We start from the raw sequence: 21952 nt of genomic DNA, 5'->3' as shown, positions 1-21952 counted from the left end.
GCCTCAAGCTAGGCATTATATTTTTTCGTCTGCCCATTTTACTACTTTACCCCTGGCTTAAAACTGAATCATTGATTAGTACTAAATTGCTTGTCTTTTGCTTTATTTTATTTTTTGGTTATTGCTGGATTCCTTAGGTGTCTGAGACAAGTTGGAAGCTGTTTTTGTGTTAGTGGGGTGGGGGAGGGACATCACTCTTTGTCATAGCCATGCTGGGGGTGGTCTGGTTCCTGTGCATGACACTGCCGTTACTCTTCCTCTATGGGGTCTCAAATTGGACACTTGACAGTCTATCCACTGTCAGTATACAGTAGGGTGGAGGGGAGCATGTGTAGTCCAGAGTGCTCACTCTGCTATCCTCCTTGCTGGAGCACTTCAGCTCCTTCACTTTGGCCTTCATCTGGGCTATGGGTGTGTGCTACCATATGTCTGATTCCCTTCCTCATGGCCTTTGGCTGGACTGGCAGTCCTGCAATCACTGCCGCCCCCAGACTGCCACCTCTGTGCATCACTGTCTATCCACCTTCTCTCATTTTGATTCATGTAGTTAGTTCCTCAGCATCTCTTGTAATGTAGTCTGTGTTAATTTCTGAGGTGCTGTGGTTGCTTCATTCTCACCACTTTGGAGTGATATTCTCTCAGTTGTATCTAGTTCCTGGATGATTGTTGTTCCTCTTGTGAGCAAAGCAAGGAACGTACCATCTTGGCAACCCAATATTGGAGGTTTTTACTATTACTATTATTTTACTATTAATGTTATAATATATTCTCCCACCGCCAGTTAAGGATCATTATAACAAAGAAGTTAATTAGTATGCAATATTTATGGCTCTCCAATATATTATTTTTCTTTTGTCTTCAAAATAGCTATTCAAAATGAATAGCTCATATACACAGTTTCTATTTTATATAGATAAATGTCACCTATTACTTTGGATTTTAGATTTTAACCCTACATTTTTATTGCTCACTAAGTTAATTTTAACACTGGTGTTCCTTTAGCAATTCAAACTCATTTTCCTTTCTTCTCAAACCAGACATTCTCCAGGAGAGCTATATCTAACACTGAGGTGTCAAGGATAACTAAAGTATCATTTTCTTTGCCTATTTCCTAGGCCTTACCAGCCCAGTTCTCCCACTGCTCCCAATCCCATAAATTGTAATGTCTCCTGTTTCCACTATTATCCTACTTCAGGGCCTCCTTTGGTCTATTGCAATTATTGCAATAGCTTTTTTTTTTTTTATATATTAGTGTAATACTGGTTTATAACATGATATAGTTTTCAGGAGTGCAGTCTTTTAAATCTACATGTGTATATACTACCTTATTTTGCCACCAGAATCCTTGTTTCCATCCATCACCATACAGTTGACCCCTTTTACTTAAATTACATCCCTCTTTTCCTTTCCCTTTCTTTATTTTGTTCTTAAAATCTAAAAGTTGTTTTTGTTTAGTTTAGTTCTTTTAGGTAACACATATAAGTTCTTAAACTTCTTCTTTCTTCACTAATGGATTATACACTACTGGAAAATAATCTTTCCAAAGTATTTTACAAATGACCTAACGTATATTTTACACAAAGGTTTTACATGAAGAATTATCACATATACAGACATTTGTTTATTTTTAAGAAGGCTTATGATTTTTTTTTCTGGAAATCTGTGGGAAATATTTTTAAAAAGAAATTATATACTTAGAAATACAGATTTATTAAATTTTACTATGAATTTAAGTGCAAAATATCCTTTAGCAAAGTGATAAGCACTCAAATGTTTTACCTGTTACATGTATGAGATCTTATAATTCATTTTTGTTTTAAGTATGCGTAAAAGTGAGAATGAATGAATTGGGAGGGAGATAATTGGAGATTTTGAGGACATTTATAGATATTTTTATTAATGTGTTTATTAATATTAATCATGCTTAAGTAATTTGAAGATTGAAATAACTAAGAGCTCTCTTTACTACTTCTAATAAATATAGACATAGACTGGTAATCTCATTCTTTTCAACATTCTAGGAAAGAAATGATATGTGGAAATTATGTGAATAAATGTCAGAATGTATATTTTTCTAGAGAAAAGCATATTCTATCTTTAGTCATCTTTTTGATGTTTGTCATAGTATGTGCTCCACAATTTATTAGGTTGGTAGTTTTGAGATTTTTGCAGTCATATAGACTTAAAGTTCAGTTTTGTTAACTTGGTGACCTTAGGCAAATTTGAATTATTCATATGTAAAATACAAACAATATCAATTACTTTATGTCAGCATATAGCACAGTGTCTGACATACTGTAGGTCAATAAATGGAACCATAATTACAATTATACTGGTAAAATATTAAGTTCATAATAATTTCTTTAATATAGAACTAAGACCTATTAGTACTTTGCATTTAAAAATGTGATTATATAATTAATTAAATTCATGAGTATAGGTGATTGGATTTTAAATGCAATAAATGATGTGTTGTCTAACAGTTACTTAACTTAGATACAATGAGCCTGTGAATGTGGTCCAAAAACTTTTGAGTATCCTGTTTTATGATCTAGTTTCAAATCTTAATTCAATAATTTTTTTAAGAACATAATCTCAGTTTCTGCTCTGGGAATTGTGACAATAAACATAAAGAGTTACTAAGAAAACCAAACAAAGTAATGTCTGTGAAACAGTTTTGTAAATTCCTAAAAGAATAATTCAAAGAGTAGTTGTATTTTTGGTATATAACAATAACAATAAGATTTAATGCTATAGCTTTAAGTCAGAATACAGGAGATGAAAATAAAGGTAATTTAATTTAATTAACAAAAACCTATGTGAGAATAGGCAAAAGTTCTGAAAGAAAAATTTCTGAAGGCCTATTTAATAAAGACTTATTTCAGAGCTGTAAGTTAGCCTGTGACCGTCACAAAAAATACACTAAAAGTGAACCAAATTTTTAGTAACTTCCCTAAATTAAAAATATGACCAAAGTGTCATTATTTTCTGTTAGACTTTTTTTGTTAAATAGGATTAAAATTAAATGACACTAATATCCAAAATAGGTAAAATAATTCCACAAGAAATGATGTACATTCACATGATTATAGTCACAAAATGTCCATATATGTGACTATTCACTGTTTAAAAACATTATGATAAAATAAAACAAAACATTATATATCTTGGGGTGTAATGATTTATAAAAACATAATTTTGTAAAATGATTGTTAATGAACAAAATGTTGAATGCTGCCAACAGAACTGTATGGTGACTTTCAAGAAGGCCGTTTTGGAAAGTCATCGAACACTGCCATCTAGGAAACTTGTGTTTTTCATGGACTGGTTGGTAAAAATGTTCAACCAAGAGAATGTAAGAAAACTTAAAATTGTTGGCTTTTGCCTACCGTACCAAGATCAGCCTTAAGATCTGTTGGCAGACTTAACTTTCTTGATCCTTTAACTGAAACAACAGAAAAAGGAAAAAGGCAGTTGTTAATTATATAAAATTAACAAGTAGTGTGGGGGAACAGTATGTCTTACAGTATAATTAAAAACTTGATAGACATTATAGTAGTGAGCATGTATGGAAGCAAAAATATTCATTGTTAGCTTTGTTGTCATTCAGTAGTAAACATTTTCAGTGCAAGCAGAAACATGAGAAAGACTAATTTGCTAGAAGAATAATTGCTTATCTTTGCATAATTTTTTCCCAGATGTGTTATGAGAAGTGATTTCTTATTTAATTTAGAAAGAACCAAAAGTAATTTTTAGATAAATCTAATTGGTAAATAAATATTGAAATGTATATATGTCATATCATAAATACCAATGATAAGGGTAAAAATTGGTGAATTTTGTCAACATTTATTTGAACTAATGAAAACTCTATTATAGATACATATGGTACAGCCATGGAAACTACTATGCCCATGGAAAATAAAATACCGTTAATATTGAATATTACAATGTTAAGCAGTTAAGAAAATCTTGAAAATACAAAATTTTTGAAAGTGAGCTTAAGTATATCACTTTGAGTTATTCTAATAAATTTGCATAAACCATGAAAAGTTATAAATTATTGTAAAAATTCCTCATTATTTATGTTAATAAAAATTTTACATTGGGCATCAGAAAATACTTAACTGTAATTCATGCTTCTATAGATAGAAATGAATTAGGGAAATTATTTTAGAAATTTTTTCTATCAATATTTTATTAAGTTTCAAATTGGTACTATCAATTAATTTTAATCAATTAATTTTAATGGGTGATTTTCTTTATAACTAGTAAAGCTATTTAAAAAATGCAGAATAATATAGTAGAAAGTGTGATTCAGAAATTTCTGAATTATTACTTCCTATTATACAACTTTGAAAAAAAACCCATCTATATATATAACTGTCTTATCGGTCCAATAAAGCTCCTCATTGCTCTCTGTTTCAACCACAATACGATTCTTAAGACATGTTTTATAAAATCAAAATACATAAACCTAGGTATACTTTTTCGTGTGCTATAAAATATTACTCATCTTTTGATTTTCCCCACCCATTAAAATATTAAAATATTAAAGACACATTTTGAATTTACACATCATACCAAAAAAGGTGGTAGGCTGGATCTGGCTGTGGGTTATAATTTACTGATTATAATAATAATTATAATAATTTACTGATTATGCATGCTAAACTACTTTTTAAAGGAAAGTTAAGTATTAGCCAAATAAAAATAGTGTCAGACAGTTGTCTCATGAATTCTATTAAGGGAAAATCAATAAAGTAAATTTTAGTAATTAAAATTATCAGCACAAACAAAATGATGTTATTTATAACAAATATGGCAAAAGATATTTCATAATATACCTCAAAAAAGACTGAAAATAAAGGATATTGTAAATTGATTCATAATTCAGACGGACTGAGGAAGTGGGCTATTCATAGAGTTTTTTTAGTGCTGATTTTTCTCTCTACTATCTAAACTGTCAAAGCACCTTATTCATATAGCCCTTTAAGCACATTTTATTATATTTGATTTTTTAAAACTACTACCCTCTAACATCCTAAAACTTTTGAGTGCTCCAAAAACAGGGTATTGTATTCCTATTACCTAATAAAATATTGGCATAGAGTAGGTATATAGTAAGTGTTTGCTGAATGAATGTTGAAAAACACCAGTAAAGTCAGAAAGTAGGAGTGAAGCGTTACCCTGAAGGGGGGCAAGCTCAGAACGTACCTTTTTCAAATATTAGAAGAATATGAGAAATTTGGGTTAGAAGATGAATTAAGAGAGAATAAGGGGCAAGTAGTCTTGGCAATTTATAGAATGAAAACACTTGTTAACTTTAGCAGTATGTCCTTAGGAATGCACCTCTCGGAATTTCTTTATTTTTTACTGTTATCTAAGCTAAACCATATGTAGCACTGTTATTTCAATTGTTAGCCAAAGGGGAGAATATGGGAAATGGAGACATCACTGCTCACTGGTTTAGCACACTGCACAGAGAAAAGATAGAGAATAGCAGCTCAAAAGACTCTAAGTCATCTAGTCCACTATCTACAAGTACTTCTTTTATGCTACTCTTGTCATGTTACCTGTTTGAATAGTTCCACAATAGAAACATTCGACAGTATTTTAAAAATACCCAATTTGGGGTTTCTATAATTGCCTCAAAATTTTTTTTTATTAGAGTTTTACTTACTTTCCTTTACCATAACCAGTTTGTCCCAGTTCAAACCACTGGTGTAATAAAGAGTGACTGATTCTTGGTCTTAAATTCCAGATCTTAAAGCATCTAAAGAAACTTAGGGCCACATCCAGTACTTTAGTAGATCAGCAGGAATTATAACTGATACTAAGAGGTTGGCAGATCACATTTTGAGAAATGTTTTATAGTTTTATGAACATGAATCAACCTATGGGACTTTTACTCAGGATTCTTGAACAAAAAGCACTTTGCAAGATCCATGTAGATTTTTCTGAACACGGATGCCATATTGTCCCCAGTTGTTTAATTAGGTATAGATTTGGATACAGTTATAGATAGGTATATAGATGTAGATATCACTTTGCTGAGATTTTTTAATGTGATTATCACTAATTCTATTGACAAACCATTAGACTCACAAAGAAAAACTCAAAATCAGAGGTATAGAAGAAATTATAATAAATACTACAGGGATAATTGGATCATAAGCAATTACTATAAACAGTTTTAAAAAATGGACACATTCTTAGAAGCATACATTCCAAGATTAAATCAGGAATAAATAGAAAATCTGAACAGACTGATCATAACTAAGGAAAGTGGAGCAGTCATTAAAAGCCTCTTCAGGATGGGGCTCCCTCATAGCGCAAGGGATTAAGTCTCAGCACTATGAAGCTATCAGCAGCCCTGGCCAGGGAGCTAACCCACATGGCACAGCAGATCTCTCCTGTCTCGCCTGCTGCTCCCCTCAACAGTGTATTTCAGCAGATCTGCCTGTTATGCTCTGGTGAATCCTCTCACCCCTCTGCACCTCTGGCCTACACCCCAGCTCTTGTATGCATAAATAAATAAATCTTTTAAAAAAAAAGCCTCCTTAGGATCTTCAGTGAATTCTATCAAGTGTTCAGAGAAGAACTTAGATCTTTTTCTCAAACTCTTCCAGAATTTGAGGAGGAAGGAAAACTCTAAACATATTTCAAGGCCAGCATTACTGATACTAAAGTCAGACAAGACCATCACAAAAAAAGAAAACTAAAGACCAACATCTCTGATGAATATTGATGCAAAAATCTCAAAAAATATTAAAAACCAATTCAACAATACATTAAAAGTATCATACTCCAAGATAGTGGAACTTCTTTCAGAGCAGCAAGGATAGTTCAGTATACACAAATCAGTGAACAATGATAGACCACATCAACAAAAGGAAGGACAAAAATCTCATAATTTCAGTAGACATAGGAAAAGCGTATGACAATATTCAATGTTCTTTTATGATAAAAACTCATAGCAATAACAAACCTCCACATGTTAAGGCCATATGTGACAAACCCACAACCAAAATCATGGTGAGAAACTGAAATTTCCCTTAAAGATTAGGAACAACACAAGGATATTCACTCTCACCACTATTATTCAATATAGTGCTGGAAGTGCTGACCAGAGGAATTAGAAAAGGAGACAAAATAAAAGGGTTCTAAATTGGAAACAAAGAATTAAAACTATTACTGTATACAGATCACATAACATACAGGGAAAACCCTAAAGACACTACAAAAAGTTCTTAGAAATAATAAATGAACATAGTGAAGTAACAGACTACAAAATCAATATTTAAAAACTATGGTTTCCATAATAAAATAATGAACTAGCAGAAAAAGAAATAAAACCATTGTATTTACAATCACATCAAAAAACTAGGAATAAATTTAAGGAGAAAAATGACCTATAGGTTGAAAACTATGTCAGATATTGTTGAAAGAAATAGCAGAACATATAAAGAAGCAGATAATACTGTATAATAAATTGCAAGGATTAACATTAAAATAGCTATATTACCTGAAGGAACTTATAGATCATCGCAATTACTGTCAAACTTTGCAAGGCATTCTTCACAGGAATATAACAAAAAATCACATATTTTCTTGTATCACAAAAGCCCCTGAATAGCCAAAGAAATCCTTAGGAAAATGAACAATAATGATGTATCACATTCACTGATTTCAAACTATCAAAATATACATATTGAACCACAAAGCAACAGTAATTAAAATAGCACAGTATTGGAATGAAAACAAACATGCAGATCACTGAAATAGAATTCATTGTCCAGAAATAAATCCATACATATATGGGTGACTGGTTTTCAATAAAGGAGCCAAAAGCCAACAATGAGCAAGAAAATTCTCTTCAATAAATAATGTTGGGGAAATTGGACCACTAGCTTATACCATACAAAAAATAGGTCAAAGTTATTTAAAAATGGAAAGGTAAAATTGGAAACCATTAAATACATATAAGAAAATATAGTAAACTCTTTGATATTTGATGATGTGATGTCTTTGTGGACTCCTCTCCAATGGCAAGGGAAACGAAAGTAAAAATGAACAAATAGGACTACATCAAAGAAACTTCTGCAAAGTGAAAGAAGCAATTAAAAAAAAGTAACCTACTGAATGGGAGAGCTGGTATGTGATAAGGGGCTATCAAAAATCAATATAGAATTCAAATAACACATCAACAAAATATTTTTATTTAAATAACTGCAGATGATTTCAATATACATTTCCCAAGGAAGACATGCAGATGGCCAGTGAGCGCATGAAAGATGTTCAACATTATTCGAATTATAATGCTATATATCTGAAACCTATATAATGTTATAAACTAATCTTAACTCAATAAAAAAGTAAACCCCCCCTAACAAAAATATTTTTAAAAACTCACCAAAATTTGAAAGAAAGCATTCAACAGACAGGGTTAATCACTTACCTAATAACATCTATCACCTTCTGATTTACCTAGAAATTGTTAGACTTGATGGCATAAGAGACCAAAAATGATGCAAATGATTTAAAGGATTGATGACAAAATACCTATTAATGTTTTTTTATGAATTAGGCCTCAAGATCAGGTGCTGGCCTACTCCTACAACAGCATCAGATCATAGACTTTTGCATGACAATTCATCTCTATGCCTAGATTTTCAGCCTCCTAAATACAGGTTCAATTAAAACAAAGAGGTAGGAAAATTTGGTGCTTTATCATAGTTAATGCCAGAATGAGGTCATATGCTCAGGGTTTTTTGCCTGGTGGGTCTCCTGCATCTTGAGTGTATGATCTCTTTCAGTGAACTGTATATTCATATTCCTTTTTCTTAACTCCTAATTAAATGCAAAATCAAAGGTTAGTGCTATAGCCTGGTTCATCAGAGAGAAATTATATTGACTTCAAGTAAGTCTCAGTCAGATCCTTAGTTCTAAATTTGAATTAAAATTTTAGGAACAGGGGAACCCAGTCAGAGTCTGAATATGGCTATTACTATAATGGGAAATAGCACAAAAAGCTAGGTTAGAAGTTTCTAATTCAAAGCTTCTGATAAGTTGTTTCTTGATTAGAAACAAATGGATTAACTTTTGCTTTTTTAGTGAATTTCTATTTTGTTTTGGCTAAGTTACAACTAGTATTTGGAATTTCAGAATGGTCAAGATGACCAATTTCAATCTCTTTAGATCATTGATACACATCTATTGCTTTAAATATAATCATTACTATATATTATTGAAGATCTGTGCTCTGGTCACTAGCACACAGTTAAGACCATGAAAATTGGCTAAAGTTAGAATCATAGAAAATGGCAGGGTAGGAGAAAAGCCCTGGTTTGTATATCGACTAATCTCAATCTCTCTCTTTCTCTCTCTCTCTCTCTCCCTCTCTCTCTCCCTCTCTCTCTCCCTCTCTCTCTCCCTCTCTCTCCCTCCCACCTCCTCTCTCTCTCTCTCTCTCACACACACACACACACACACACACACACACACACACACACACACACACACATTTGGGGTTCTCATTCCATGGGGAACCCTGCAAGGCTTACATGTCTTACTTTCATTGCCATTCTCCCATACTTTCTTTTTACCCCCAGAAAAGTCTAAGACAAAGAAGTATTTCATTACAATTTGCTTTGGTGTAAAGATATTTGATATAATGACCGTACTTCTTTTGCAACCTTAAAATATGTACTACGATTCTATATAGATAAATTGGTGAATCAGTTACCATTTATTGTCATAGGAACAAGTGTTCAATGACTTTAACATTTTATTTTGTTCTTGTCTATCTTGAATTAGATTTATTAACTTCCATGGAGAACTAGGTTCTTCACACTTTTATTCTTAAGTACACAAAAGGAGGTCAAATAATTTGGGGTCAGAGAGCCTTGAAATCTGAAGTTTTGGGTTGGTTCGGACTAAGCTATTTACTAGCAAGGTAACCTTGGGAAAGTTATAGAATTCTCTTTCTTATCCATAAATTCTCTTTTCATATGAAATGAGAACACCAACAACCGAACCGGGTTGCTGTAGGATTAAACAGGATAAAGCAGAAAAAAATTCCTTGTTGCTTTAAAGATATAATACTAAAAGTGATTACAATATTAACAAAAAAGGCCTACTGAGTTAAACATGTGGTGATAATGTTGATAAAACTTATGAACTACAAGAACTAAAAATTATTTTCTAAACCAGCTTTTCTTGAAACTTAAATGGTAAACTATTTTTTCTGATGTTTCAATCAAAATGTATTTTTTTGAATTTGTTAGAGCATTGCCTATTCATAACTCAGTAACTTCTCATTTTTTTACTGTCATGTAATTTCAATTAATTCTGTTTTTTTTTTTTTTTCCGGTCATTTTCAAGTTTCTTTTTCTCATTCTAATGAGAAAAGGTTTTACAACCTAATGTAACTAAGCTGGAAATTCAGCTCTACTTATGTACTCTGAGCTTTAGTTTTCTCATCAGAAAAAGGCATACTACAAAAGAAAAACAGGAACTACTGTTGTACTGTGAAGTACAATTATCTTAAGGTTACTTGGTTATTGACTTTGTTTGGGGGTATAGAGCACTGATGCTTCTTAAAGTTGCAAATCTGGTGGCAACCTAATTAAGGAAGGTGTACAACCTGTGTTTGATTCTTTTTTTAATATGAGCAGCATCAAATATTCAATGATTGTACATAAAATTTAGATTATAGGAATCTTCCTTTCTGCTCCCTACTTTTGAGAGAGAACATTGCCCCTTTGAGGCAATTCTTTGGTGGAGTTTCTATGATCATCATAGTTGTTTCTGATCACAGAACATATTTAATTATGAAAAATTATGGACAATTCTTACAAAACAACTCTACTTTTTGGCTCTTAAGTTTTGTCTTAATTTTCTGTTATTGCTTCCATATTTTTTATATGCCTGTTGAAATTATTCAGGTTTAGAGTAGAAAAACAGCACTACCAAAACAGCTCAAAACCTTTCACAAGAACATGAGAAATTCTTTTTATAATCTCATGAAGACAGTGTCTATGGTCTTAACCATTTCTTTAGGGAAATTTGTCTTCATTTACCATATAACACCTATGTGCTTTTTAGACCAATTGTGAAATCTAGAAAGTTGTTGAGATATGAATAACTTGATTGTTCATAAAAGATTTTCATTTTCACCTGGCAAGTGATGTACTTGATTCCTCTGTTTCACAGATGGTATTTCATTCCTATAAATGCCTGGTGCTGTCTCAGGAGTTCTGGTAGCAAGTCCTAAAGGAAGGGAACAAAAACTATTGGTATGTAATTGCTTAGCCCAAGTGAACCAGTAATTTCCCCTTAGAGGTGAATTTCATAATGATTTGCAAGGTTCTCTGTTTTATTCTGAGTATTTTGTTACTGTCTCAACAGAGGACTGCTAGGTGGGAAGTTTTCTTCTTTGGAGGATATAGTGGGGTTTTAGGCATGTAGAGTCACACAAAGGAGTATTAAAATTAGAATATAAGACATACTTGTAATCCGGGTTTGAGAACAACAGATCTAGTTACTTCTTTGTTAGAATTTTGTGACACTAGCCTCTATAATATTTATTAAAATTTTAAAAATTAATGATGTATTATTATTTTACATCCTTTTTTACAATATAGGTCTATAATATTTAATAAAAGACCTAAATAAATATAGCAAAAATAAGTAGTATCACCTTAGTTTTTTTTTAAGATTTATTTATTTATGTGAACAAGAACTGGGGTACATGCCAGAGGTGTGGGGGGTGAGAAGATTCACCCGAGACAAAGTGGGGAACATAACTAGCAGACTGACTGAAACACACTGCTGAGGGGAGCAGCGGGCAAGTCAGGAGAGATCTGCTGGGCCATGTGGGTAGTTCCCTGGCTGGCCGGAGATTGAACTTGCGCTGCAGTGGCTGTGAACAGCTTCATAGGTTGCATCTTAACCCCTTGAGCCACCAGGGAGGCTCCTATCACCTTAGCTTTTACTTGAACTTGTTAGCACAGTAAGTTTATTGTACATTGTGGACAGTGAGACTCATAAGGATGGATGGCTGTATAAGTAGCAGTAGTATTAGGACCTGATACTATTGACAGTTTAGAAAAAGATGTTCATTTGAGTAAATGATTTTTAAGCATACCTTCAAGGAGGACAAATAAAAAAATGTATGTCTTGTGGGAAAATAAAGCTTGGTTAGTTTTCAAGTCTTGGTCCAAAGAAATGGGGGCTGTTTCCTTTAGGAGATTGTAGTACTACCCCAGGTAAGGAGAGTTAGGGCTAAATGTTACCATTTACTTTTCTCCTTTGGAGATGTGTTTAGGTGGTGCACAAATTGTACAGCCTTATGTGCTGAGTAAAAAGGGTTACACAACTTTAAGAAAAAAGTCAATTAGCAATTTGTAAAATGATTAGTTTGAAAGTTGTTTTTGCAGATTATAAGTTTCATTTTTCAAGTATGTTTACTTTGTTCATTAGTTTATTCACATTGGAAAGTATAACACCTAACTATAAAAATGAAAATTACTTTTGAATAGTTAACTGAATGAATAAATAATATGCAGTGATTATACTCTGGAACTGTTTCTGAATGCATAAATCAAGGAGACTTATTAGGAGGGATTGGCTGTTTATAATTAATTTTTGTGCAAGTTAAAATGTATTCAAATATTCTAGTTCTCCCTAATTATATATATTGATTCATCATCTCTAACTTATCTGAACATTTTAATTGTTTAGAGGTCGAAAAGAATAAAAATGCGGACATAACAAATTTTATGCATTTTGTAAACTACTATGAGAGACTTAATTTTTTCTTCCTCATATTATATTTTAGTTTTGTGAGATTGGGCTAAAAGTTTGCATTTACCTTCACTATCCCTTCCCTGATAATCTACATTTGATGCACTAATTTCTACAACACTAGCAAGAGATTATAGAAAGTAGTTTTATGTACATGTGTTGCCATGCTTATTCTGTAAATGATATTGGGGACATTCTACTTTGTGGGTTTAAAAAAATCCCTAATACAACACAATTAGTTTTTCTTTTCATAGGAAATGAAATAAATAAATAAATATTATTTCTGACATTCTTAAGATAAACTGTTGGCACTTTTCCCAGAAAGATAAATTTCATATATTTTAACAAGTATAACATGCAATGATTTAAAAGTGATAAGAAAAAAAATCTATCATTCTTCAGTTATGATTATTTATAATTGAAATTGTTACTAGCGAGTGGGACCTATCTATCAAACCAGTCTTTAAAAAGCACTCAAGTATTAAATATATCATATTAGAGTTAATAACTTCAGTCCTAAGTAAGAATTTACTTGATTGCTCATCCTCTCAGTCTGCCTTACTCACCCCTCCAAAAAAGTGTGAGGGTGATGTTTCTCGGCCTTCTCTAACATTGATAAGAGATGAAACATCACAGGCAGAGGACAAAAGCAAGATGAGTACAAAAATCTTATAACAATTATCATAATTAAGAAATATTCAAAGACCCCTGAGTTTGGGATAAAGGAAGAGATGTTGGATAACATTACATCTATTTGGCATTGTATTGAAGCTCCTAGCTAGTTTCTATTTTAATGGGGGTCATAATGGATACATATATTATGCAAAAGAATTTCATATTATATGAGGTCAATATACAAAAATTAAATTTTAAATCTTGACCACAAACAATAAGAAAAATAACTTAAACATTTACAACATAAAAAATCAAATACAAAGAAGTAAATATAATGAAATATGTGTAAGACCTCTACTAAAAAGACTAAAAGTAATCCTAAGAGAAAGAAGACACCCACAAATGGAGAGATTCCAAATAGAAAACTCAATATTGTATTGTTCAAAAGGTTTTTTTTGCCAAGCTGACCTGCAGAATCAATGAAATTTAATCAATTTCCAAGCATATTTATTCATGTACAAACTACATGTTAAGTTACATGGAAATACAAAAGACCTAGAATAGTCATAACATTTGAAAATACATCAAAATAAAATCAGAGAATCTACACTACTGACATGCTGTAAAGCTACAGTAATTAAAATAGTATGGAATTGGATAAATTACAAACATGTCAGTGAACTAGAGCATAAAGTGCAGATACACACACACATACACACACACACACACACACAGTGTACTATTTTATGAGAAAAGCACTGTAGTGCAGTGAGGGAAATGATAGTTTATAAATGGTGCTGATGAACTGAATAAATGGTAACCTTAACTAATTACATTGTACACAGCATTCTTTTTCAAACAGAATTTGAACTTAAATATGAAATGTAAACAATAAGACTTCTAGAATATAATAGAAAGAAAACTATAAAGGAAGATATAATGAAAAATATAAAGAAAAACAGCTTCATAGTCTTGGGTTCCATAAAGATTTTTAAAAACAAAACAGATAAAGCACTTTTTAGTGAATTTCTGTTCACTAAAAGACCACCTTTAAGATAGTAAAAGGTAAGACACACTGTGGGAAATGATATTTTGTTATATACATTCAACAAATGGCTTGTATATGTGTAGTATGCATCATGTATCAGTCTAAATATATACACACAGACATATATACACAGAATTCCTATATACCAAAAAAAAAGTTGACAACATAATTACAAAGAATAAGACTTGACTATTTTATAAAAGAGGGCATTGAAAGTAGTCAACCTTTTAAAGGGCTCATCAAAATCGTTAGACTTCAGGGTTATGCAATTGAATTTAGCTCTATATGAGATAATGTTACATACATGTCTCATAATGACTAAAATTGTAAACAAAACAAAAAAACTCTTGGCAAGTATATGGAACAAATGGAACATTTATTCACTGTTAGTGGAAGTAAAATTGGTGCAACCACTTTAGGAAAGTTGGTATTATTTACTAACCTGAACGTACGTATATCCTGTGACCTAAAAATTCTACTCCCAAAAACATGTATCACAGAAATGAGTTTCAATTTGCATTAATTATATTTGTGTAATATATAATATTTGTATATTTATAGTGATTAAATATAATGCATTACATGATTGGTCATAATGGCTTTACTTATAATAGCCCCAATCTGAAAACCACTTAAATGTCTACCAATAAACTGCATAAATAACCTGATATGTATTCACATAATAGAATATTACACAGAAATAAATATCATTCAGCAACAGAGGAGAATATCACACACATGATGTTGATTGAAGTAAGAAACAAAAGAAGTAAATACTGTGTCATTCCAGTCATACAAGAGTCTAAAACCCACAATACTAATCTATGGTGATAAAAGTCAGATAACCTTTGTGTAGGTTAGCAGCTTAGAGGAGCATGGAGAACGTTTTTGGGATTTGAGTGACATTCTGTATCTGATCTGGATGTTGTGTACATGACCTATTCATTTGTAAAACTAATCTAGCTATACTCTTAAGATTTATACACCCCTTTCTTTACGTATATACACATATATATGTATACATATATAAAAAAAGTTTATTGAAAAGGAGGTAGACTAAGATACACAAAAATTCCAAAAATCAATGGAAAAAAATAGTCATGGTATTAATAGTAAGGATGAAAAAAAAAATCAGAAGGAAGAACACATATGTACTGAACAATAGTGATGAACAGTATAAAATGTATATGTGGGTTTATTAAGATCAATGCTTAAATATTTTTAAAAATCACACTGCAGATAACAAGGAAAAACAAATACATTGTTAGTATGATATTTAAATTTGCTTTTTCTCAATCCTTGACAAGTTGAGTAATCAAAATGTAAATAAGGCTGACCACAAAAATCTGCAAAGAGCTGATGAGACTCAACAACAACAAAGAAAATAATCCGGTCAAAAAATGGGCAGAAGAGCTTAAAAGAAACTTCTCTGAAGAGGAAATGCAAATGGCCAACAGGCATATGAAAAAATGTTCAACATCACTTGTCATCAGGGAAATGCAAATCAAAACTACCATGAGATACCATCTTACACCAGTGAGAATGGCACATATTAAAAAAACTAGCAACAACAAATGTTGGCGAGGGTGTGGAGAAAAAGGAACTCTTCTGCACTGTTGGTGGGAGTGCAAACTGGTCCAACCACTGTGGAAAGCTGTGTGGAGATTTCTGGACCTACTAAACATAGAGCTTCCATATGATCCAGCAATTCCACTCCTAGGTATTTACCCAAAGGACACAGAAACATCAATTCCAAAGAACACCTGCACCCCTATGTTTATAGCAGCACTGTTTACAATAGCTAAGCTTTGGAAACAACCCAAATGCCCAAAAATAGATGACTGGATCAAGAAGATGTGGTACATATATACCATGGAATATTACTCAGCATTCAAAAAAGATAAACACATGCAATTTGCTGCAACATGGATGGCGCTGGAAGGGATCATGCTCAGCGAAATAAGCCAAAAAGAAAAAGAAAAATACCGGATGGTCTCACTCATAGCAGGAATCTAGAAAACTTAAATAAGGGACCAGGAAAATGAATAACTATAAGAAAGTGAAAATCAAAATCAACAAAAAACTATGAACCAGAGACACTTTTAGGGGGGCGGGGGCGGGAGGGGAGGGATTGGGGTCAGAATGGGGGGGCTGCAATTGTATGGGGAATATAACAATAAAATTTATAAAAAAAAAAAATAAAAAAACTAGCAACAACAAATGTTGGCGAGGGTGTGGAGAAAAAGGAACTCTTCTGCACTGTTGGTGGGAGTGCAAACTGGTCCAACCACTGTGGAAAGCTGTGTGGAGATTTCTGGACCTACTAAACATAGAGCTTCCATATGATCCAGCAATTCCACTCCTAGGTATTTACCCAAAGGACACAGAAACTTCAATTCCAAAGAACAGCTGCACCCCTATGTTTATAGCAGCACTGTTTACAATAGCTAAGCTTTGGAAACAACCCAAATGCCCAAAAATAGATGACTGGATCAAGAAGATGTGGTACATATACACCATGGAATATTACTCAGCATTCAAAAAAGATAAACACATGCAATTTGCAGCAACATGGATGGCGCTGGAAGGGATCATGCTCAGCGAAATAAGCCAAAAAGAAAAAGAAAAATACCGGATGGTCTCACTCATAGCAGGAATCTAGAAAACTTAAATAAGGGACCAGGAAAATGAATAACTATAAGAAAGTGAAAATCAAAATCAACAAAAAACTATGAACCAGAGACACTTTTAGGGGGGCGGGGGCGGGAGGGGAGGGATTGGGGTCAGAATGGGGGGGCTGCAATTGTATGGGGAATATAACAATAAAATTTATAAAAAAAAAAAGCAAACAAGAAAAAAGGTGGCAATATTAATCTTAGATATAATAGAATTCAAGGCCAACAGCATCACACTGGAGAAAAAACAGTATTTCATATGATAAAAGTCCAAATGAAGGTGATCTGTTATTAATCTTTATGTATGAAATGCTACAGTAGCTAACTATGTAAGAAAAAAACTTTAAAATAAAAGGAAAAAGTATAAAAAAAATAAAAAAAATAAAATTTATTGGTAAATAAATCACATACATAAAAAAAAATGTAAATAAGGCAATCAAAATGTAAAAATCCTAATAAGGTGACACAGCTACTTACATTAAATATAAACAAATTTACTGTATAAAAAATAATGGTAATGAAATCTCAAATTTAACAAAAGTTATGATACATCTAATGCAGAGCAGATGGAAATTTAGCCTTCTTAACTTATATTAATATCTAATCACTAAATAATATATATAAATGAACTAAGCCACTACCATAAAAATTTGAAAAGGGAAAAATAAAATAAAACAAGGAAAACAGTACTACTAAAGATAGAAGCAGAATTTAATAAGTCAAAAGAGTCAGTAAAATCTTGGGATTTATCAAAGTAGATGAATTATTAATTAGCATAATTAAAGAAAGATAGAATCTCAGTCTTTGCTTATGTTTAGGTAATTTCCATAATGAAAATATTTTTCTTTTAAAAAAGAAAGTATAAATATGCAAAATAAGTAATTACAAAGGGTAAATTATTCCACAGGGGAATTTTACCAAAACTTTAAAAAGCAGAAAATCCCAATAGCACTTAAACTGTTGGGCATAAAGAATGAAGACCAAAAAAAAAGACCAATGTCTGATTACAAAAAACTGCTCTAAGATATGAGCCATCACAAGCAAAATTAAAGGGTACATTGAGAAAAAACATGTATCTTATGTCAAAAAGGGATGGACTTAAGAAAAGTAATACAAATGATATGAAAAGGAAAAGTAATCTTACAGAAAATGGGCAACTAGATGAATAGATGATTCACAGAAAAAATATTTGTAAAGTTTTTAAACACATGAAAAGATATTCAACATCTTTACAAAATGTGAGAACTAAAATGAACACATTAACACAAACTTTTTGCCTATTTCATTTGATGTGGAATATTGATTTATATTTTATTTTGGATTTTTGACTAAGAACATAAAGTAAATGAATAATTTGAGGGGATTAATTTTGAACATGATCTGCATAATGAATTGTATGAGGGAGAAATGGAAAGCAGAGACCTGCTGCAACATTTTTGTGATGTTCTAGGTATGGGGTAATAAACACCTAAAGTAGATGGTGCCAGTGGGTAAATGTGTGATATGTTTAAAATAAAAGTAGTAAAATGAGCATTAAAAATACATGAATACAGCAAAAATGTACACAGGACATACCAGATTCTAGTTAGCTAGGTTACTGAGGAATGAAGGTAAACAACTAATAACCCTTAAGGGATAGAGTAAATTGGAGAAATGTTGCAATTATAACTGAATTTCTAATAGACATTATTAAATGCTTATAAATTTGAAGTTCGAATTAAGTTAGAATTAATATTTTGATACTCTGTAAAAGCAGATCTAGCTTATGACAGATATTCCAATACTTTTAATGCTTAAAACTTTATACATGATCTGCATTATGAAAAAATCAGATAAATATTTAAAAAATAAGCAAACAAGTCATAATTCTGCCATCCAACAATTTCTACTATTAACATTTTTTTACACACTGTACAAATTTATTACTATGAATATTTATACTCATATTTTAAAATAGTTTCATGGGTTCACACAATATCTTGTTATTGTACTCCTAACATATCATTCATATCATTTTTTGTCAGTGAATATATGTATTTACAAACTATGGTCCAGAAGGATGGCATCATATGCCCCTATATCTGAAGTATATTTTTCCCACTAATCCAGCTCTAGCTATAAGATAGTTTCTGTATAATAATGCCAATTTGCTTAGCATTATTAATACATCTGTAAAATAATCTTCCCTTAAAATACCTTTCAAAAGTATTTTCCTTATACCTCTGATCTTAATTTTTTGGGGAGGCCAAAAGTATTTTAAAGACATTTATTTTTATTCAATTTTGGTCAAATTTGCTTATGCTTCAATTTCAGAAGTAAGTTATATCTAGTTATTAAAATTATAAATTTCACATTGTAAGAATTATGAAAATAAAGCAGTAGATTACTGCAGTGAAGTACCAGAAACCTGAACATTACCACTAGTGTTTACCTGAAGTGGGAGACTTGCAGCGCTCAAGTTCCAGGGGTACTGGACTGTCATTCAGCTCAGTTAAACCTGGAAATGAAATGACAAAAATTGAGACAAATTTTGCTAGATGATTCTTATCTCTTAAAACCTATAAATTTAAAACTTTTTTCCTTCCGCTTTCCTATGCTCCTGTTATAATAATTATTCTGAAAATTTGTTTTAACAAGTGGTACAGGAAAAAAGAAAAGTGAATGATAAAGGGTAATTGAACATGATGGTGAAAAGATGTAAATCCCTTTTCTTTTTTCATATGAAATATCTCATAAATCACCAAGTTTCATATGAAAATAAAGAATAACAAGAATCAAAGGGTTTTCACAAAAGACTTAATCAAATCTTCCACTTTCCAAAGAAATGATTATTGGCCTTTAAAATATTTTTAAATACTGAGATACTACAAATTTCTTTATAATGATGCAAGATTATGTAGTACATTGATTATTCTTTCTTATTACAAGCCTTACATTTTTCTCATTTTCTAATATTTTTAGCTTTTCTAATTTTTCTGACAAATATCAGGATAGGCACAATAAATAAGCCTTTTGTAATTCTCATCATCTATCATTCTGCATTCAGAGTTTCGTTTTTAATGTAAGTCCCCATACCCTAAGTACTTATGACTGATTGTAATTACCAAATGGTCTTCATATTCCTTTCCACCACTATCTCTGTATCGTTTATACCAATAAACTTCATGTATTTTTAAAAAATAGAATTTAAGAAGAGCATGTTGTGATACTCTCGCCTAACCCTATTTTTTTTTTAAGATTTATTTATGTATACAAGAGCTGGGGTACAGACCAGAGGAGTAGGGGGTTGGGGGTGGTGAGAGGATTCACCAGAGGCAGAGTGGGAGCTGAACAGGCAGATCTATTGAAACACAATAGGGGAGCAGGGGGCAAGACAGGAGAGGTCTGCTGCTCTGTGTAGGTTAGCTCCCTGGCCGGGGGATCGAACTCATGCCGCAGTGGCTATGGATAGCTTCATAGTGCTGACACTTAACCCCTTGTACCACCAGGGAGGCCCCCCAACCCTATGTTTTAGAGATGAGAAACTAAGTTCAAAGAGTTTAAACTATTTATTTAAGGATACAGAACTAAGTTAATGCAAAAGCTTGAAGAACCCAGAATTCATAGTATAAGTTTTATATTATTCTCTAGTATTAATTTTACTTGCTCAGAGAGCTTCATGAGTCAACTGCTCATTGTTTGCTCTAACTTGTCACTGAAAGTTTTTAAGACTTTTGATTTAATGTGCATCCGATGTTTTAATTTCTACTTATAATCATCATGCACTTAGAATGTATACTGACGTGAAAGTATTAATATTTATCTAGAAATAGATAATCACCAACTTAACGTATCGTGAACAGTCTTAACCCTAGAAGTAAGTAGATAAGGAAAAGGTTATGACTAAATAAACAATAAGTGCACAGAAGATCTCTATCACTACCCCAGATACTCCATGAAAGTTTACTGACTTAAACAGTCTTCGATATGTGACATCAATTAGAAGCAAGGGGAGGAAGCTACTAGAACTAGAAACTTTCCTAAAAGTAAATTGGAAGAAGAGAAGGCAGAGAGAGGAGCTACAAAAAGGAAAAAAGGGGAACTGTAGTGACTTAGTACCTTGAAAACATTTAATAGAGTGGGGGGTTATACAGACCTCAGAAGTACTTTAAGGGTATCACTATAAGTTCCATGAGTCAATCAAATCTGTTGAATGCCTAATGTATCATGTTTATCATAGTAATATTGGCTGCTATTAATATTAGTTGAAATTTGTTTTTGTACCTAGCACCTTGCTAAGCACTCATGTAAATTATCTCAAATATCTTAAAAGACTATGAAAGAGGTTGTTTTATTACCCCCATTGTATATATAAGGGAAGAAAAGCAGAGAAGCTACTACATAAATCACCCAAAGTTACAAAGCTGGGAGGTAGGAGAGCTGGGATTTGGTGGTTATAATAAGCAAGAAAGTATGAGATACATATTAGGGCTTTATTACAACTTTGAAATAAAAAAAAATTGGTGGTAAAGGAGCTAAGCATCAGTTATCTGGAAATTATTGCTTTTAATATTCCCTTAACTGTCTACTGGATCTGTTGTTTGCCCTAGTTTCTTCTGAATTTATCTATTTTCCTGCTTAACATAGACCTAATAATAGTAAAACTATTTCTATGTTGTCAATTTACAGTGTGTCCAAATCCTAAGTTAAATATTTTTATAGCAATCATTATTTGATCCTATAAAATTATTCAAAACATCACAATTTTAATATATATATTTTAATATATGTATACTTTGATATAGAAGTAATATTTTATCCTTAT

The 21952-nt window shown here is 31.9% G+C and overlaps 1 protein-coding gene across 1 annotated transcript in view; it reads right to left on the bottom strand.

Moving 5' to 3' along the window:
* Nucleotides 1–21952, bottom strand: part of STXBP5L (syntaxin binding protein 5L) — a gene marked incomplete at both ends in the record, with an annotated part of 193095 nt that overhangs the window by 37064 nt on the left and 134079 nt on the right. Inside the window, one exon of the mRNA XM_084232675.1 lies at nucleotides 19580–19645. Within this exon, the coding sequence (XP_084088801.1) occupies nucleotides 19580–19645 (66 nt within the window). The remainder of the gene's footprint in view (nucleotides 1–19579; nucleotides 19646–21952) is intronic.

The sequence above is a fragment of the Talpa europaea genome (assembly GCF_964194135.1).
Source record: "Talpa europaea genome assembly, chromosome: 4".
NCBI lineage: Eukaryota > Metazoa > Chordata > Mammalia > Eulipotyphla > Talpidae > Talpa > Talpa europaea.
This window is presented reverse-complemented; position numbering and strand designations above follow the sequence as displayed.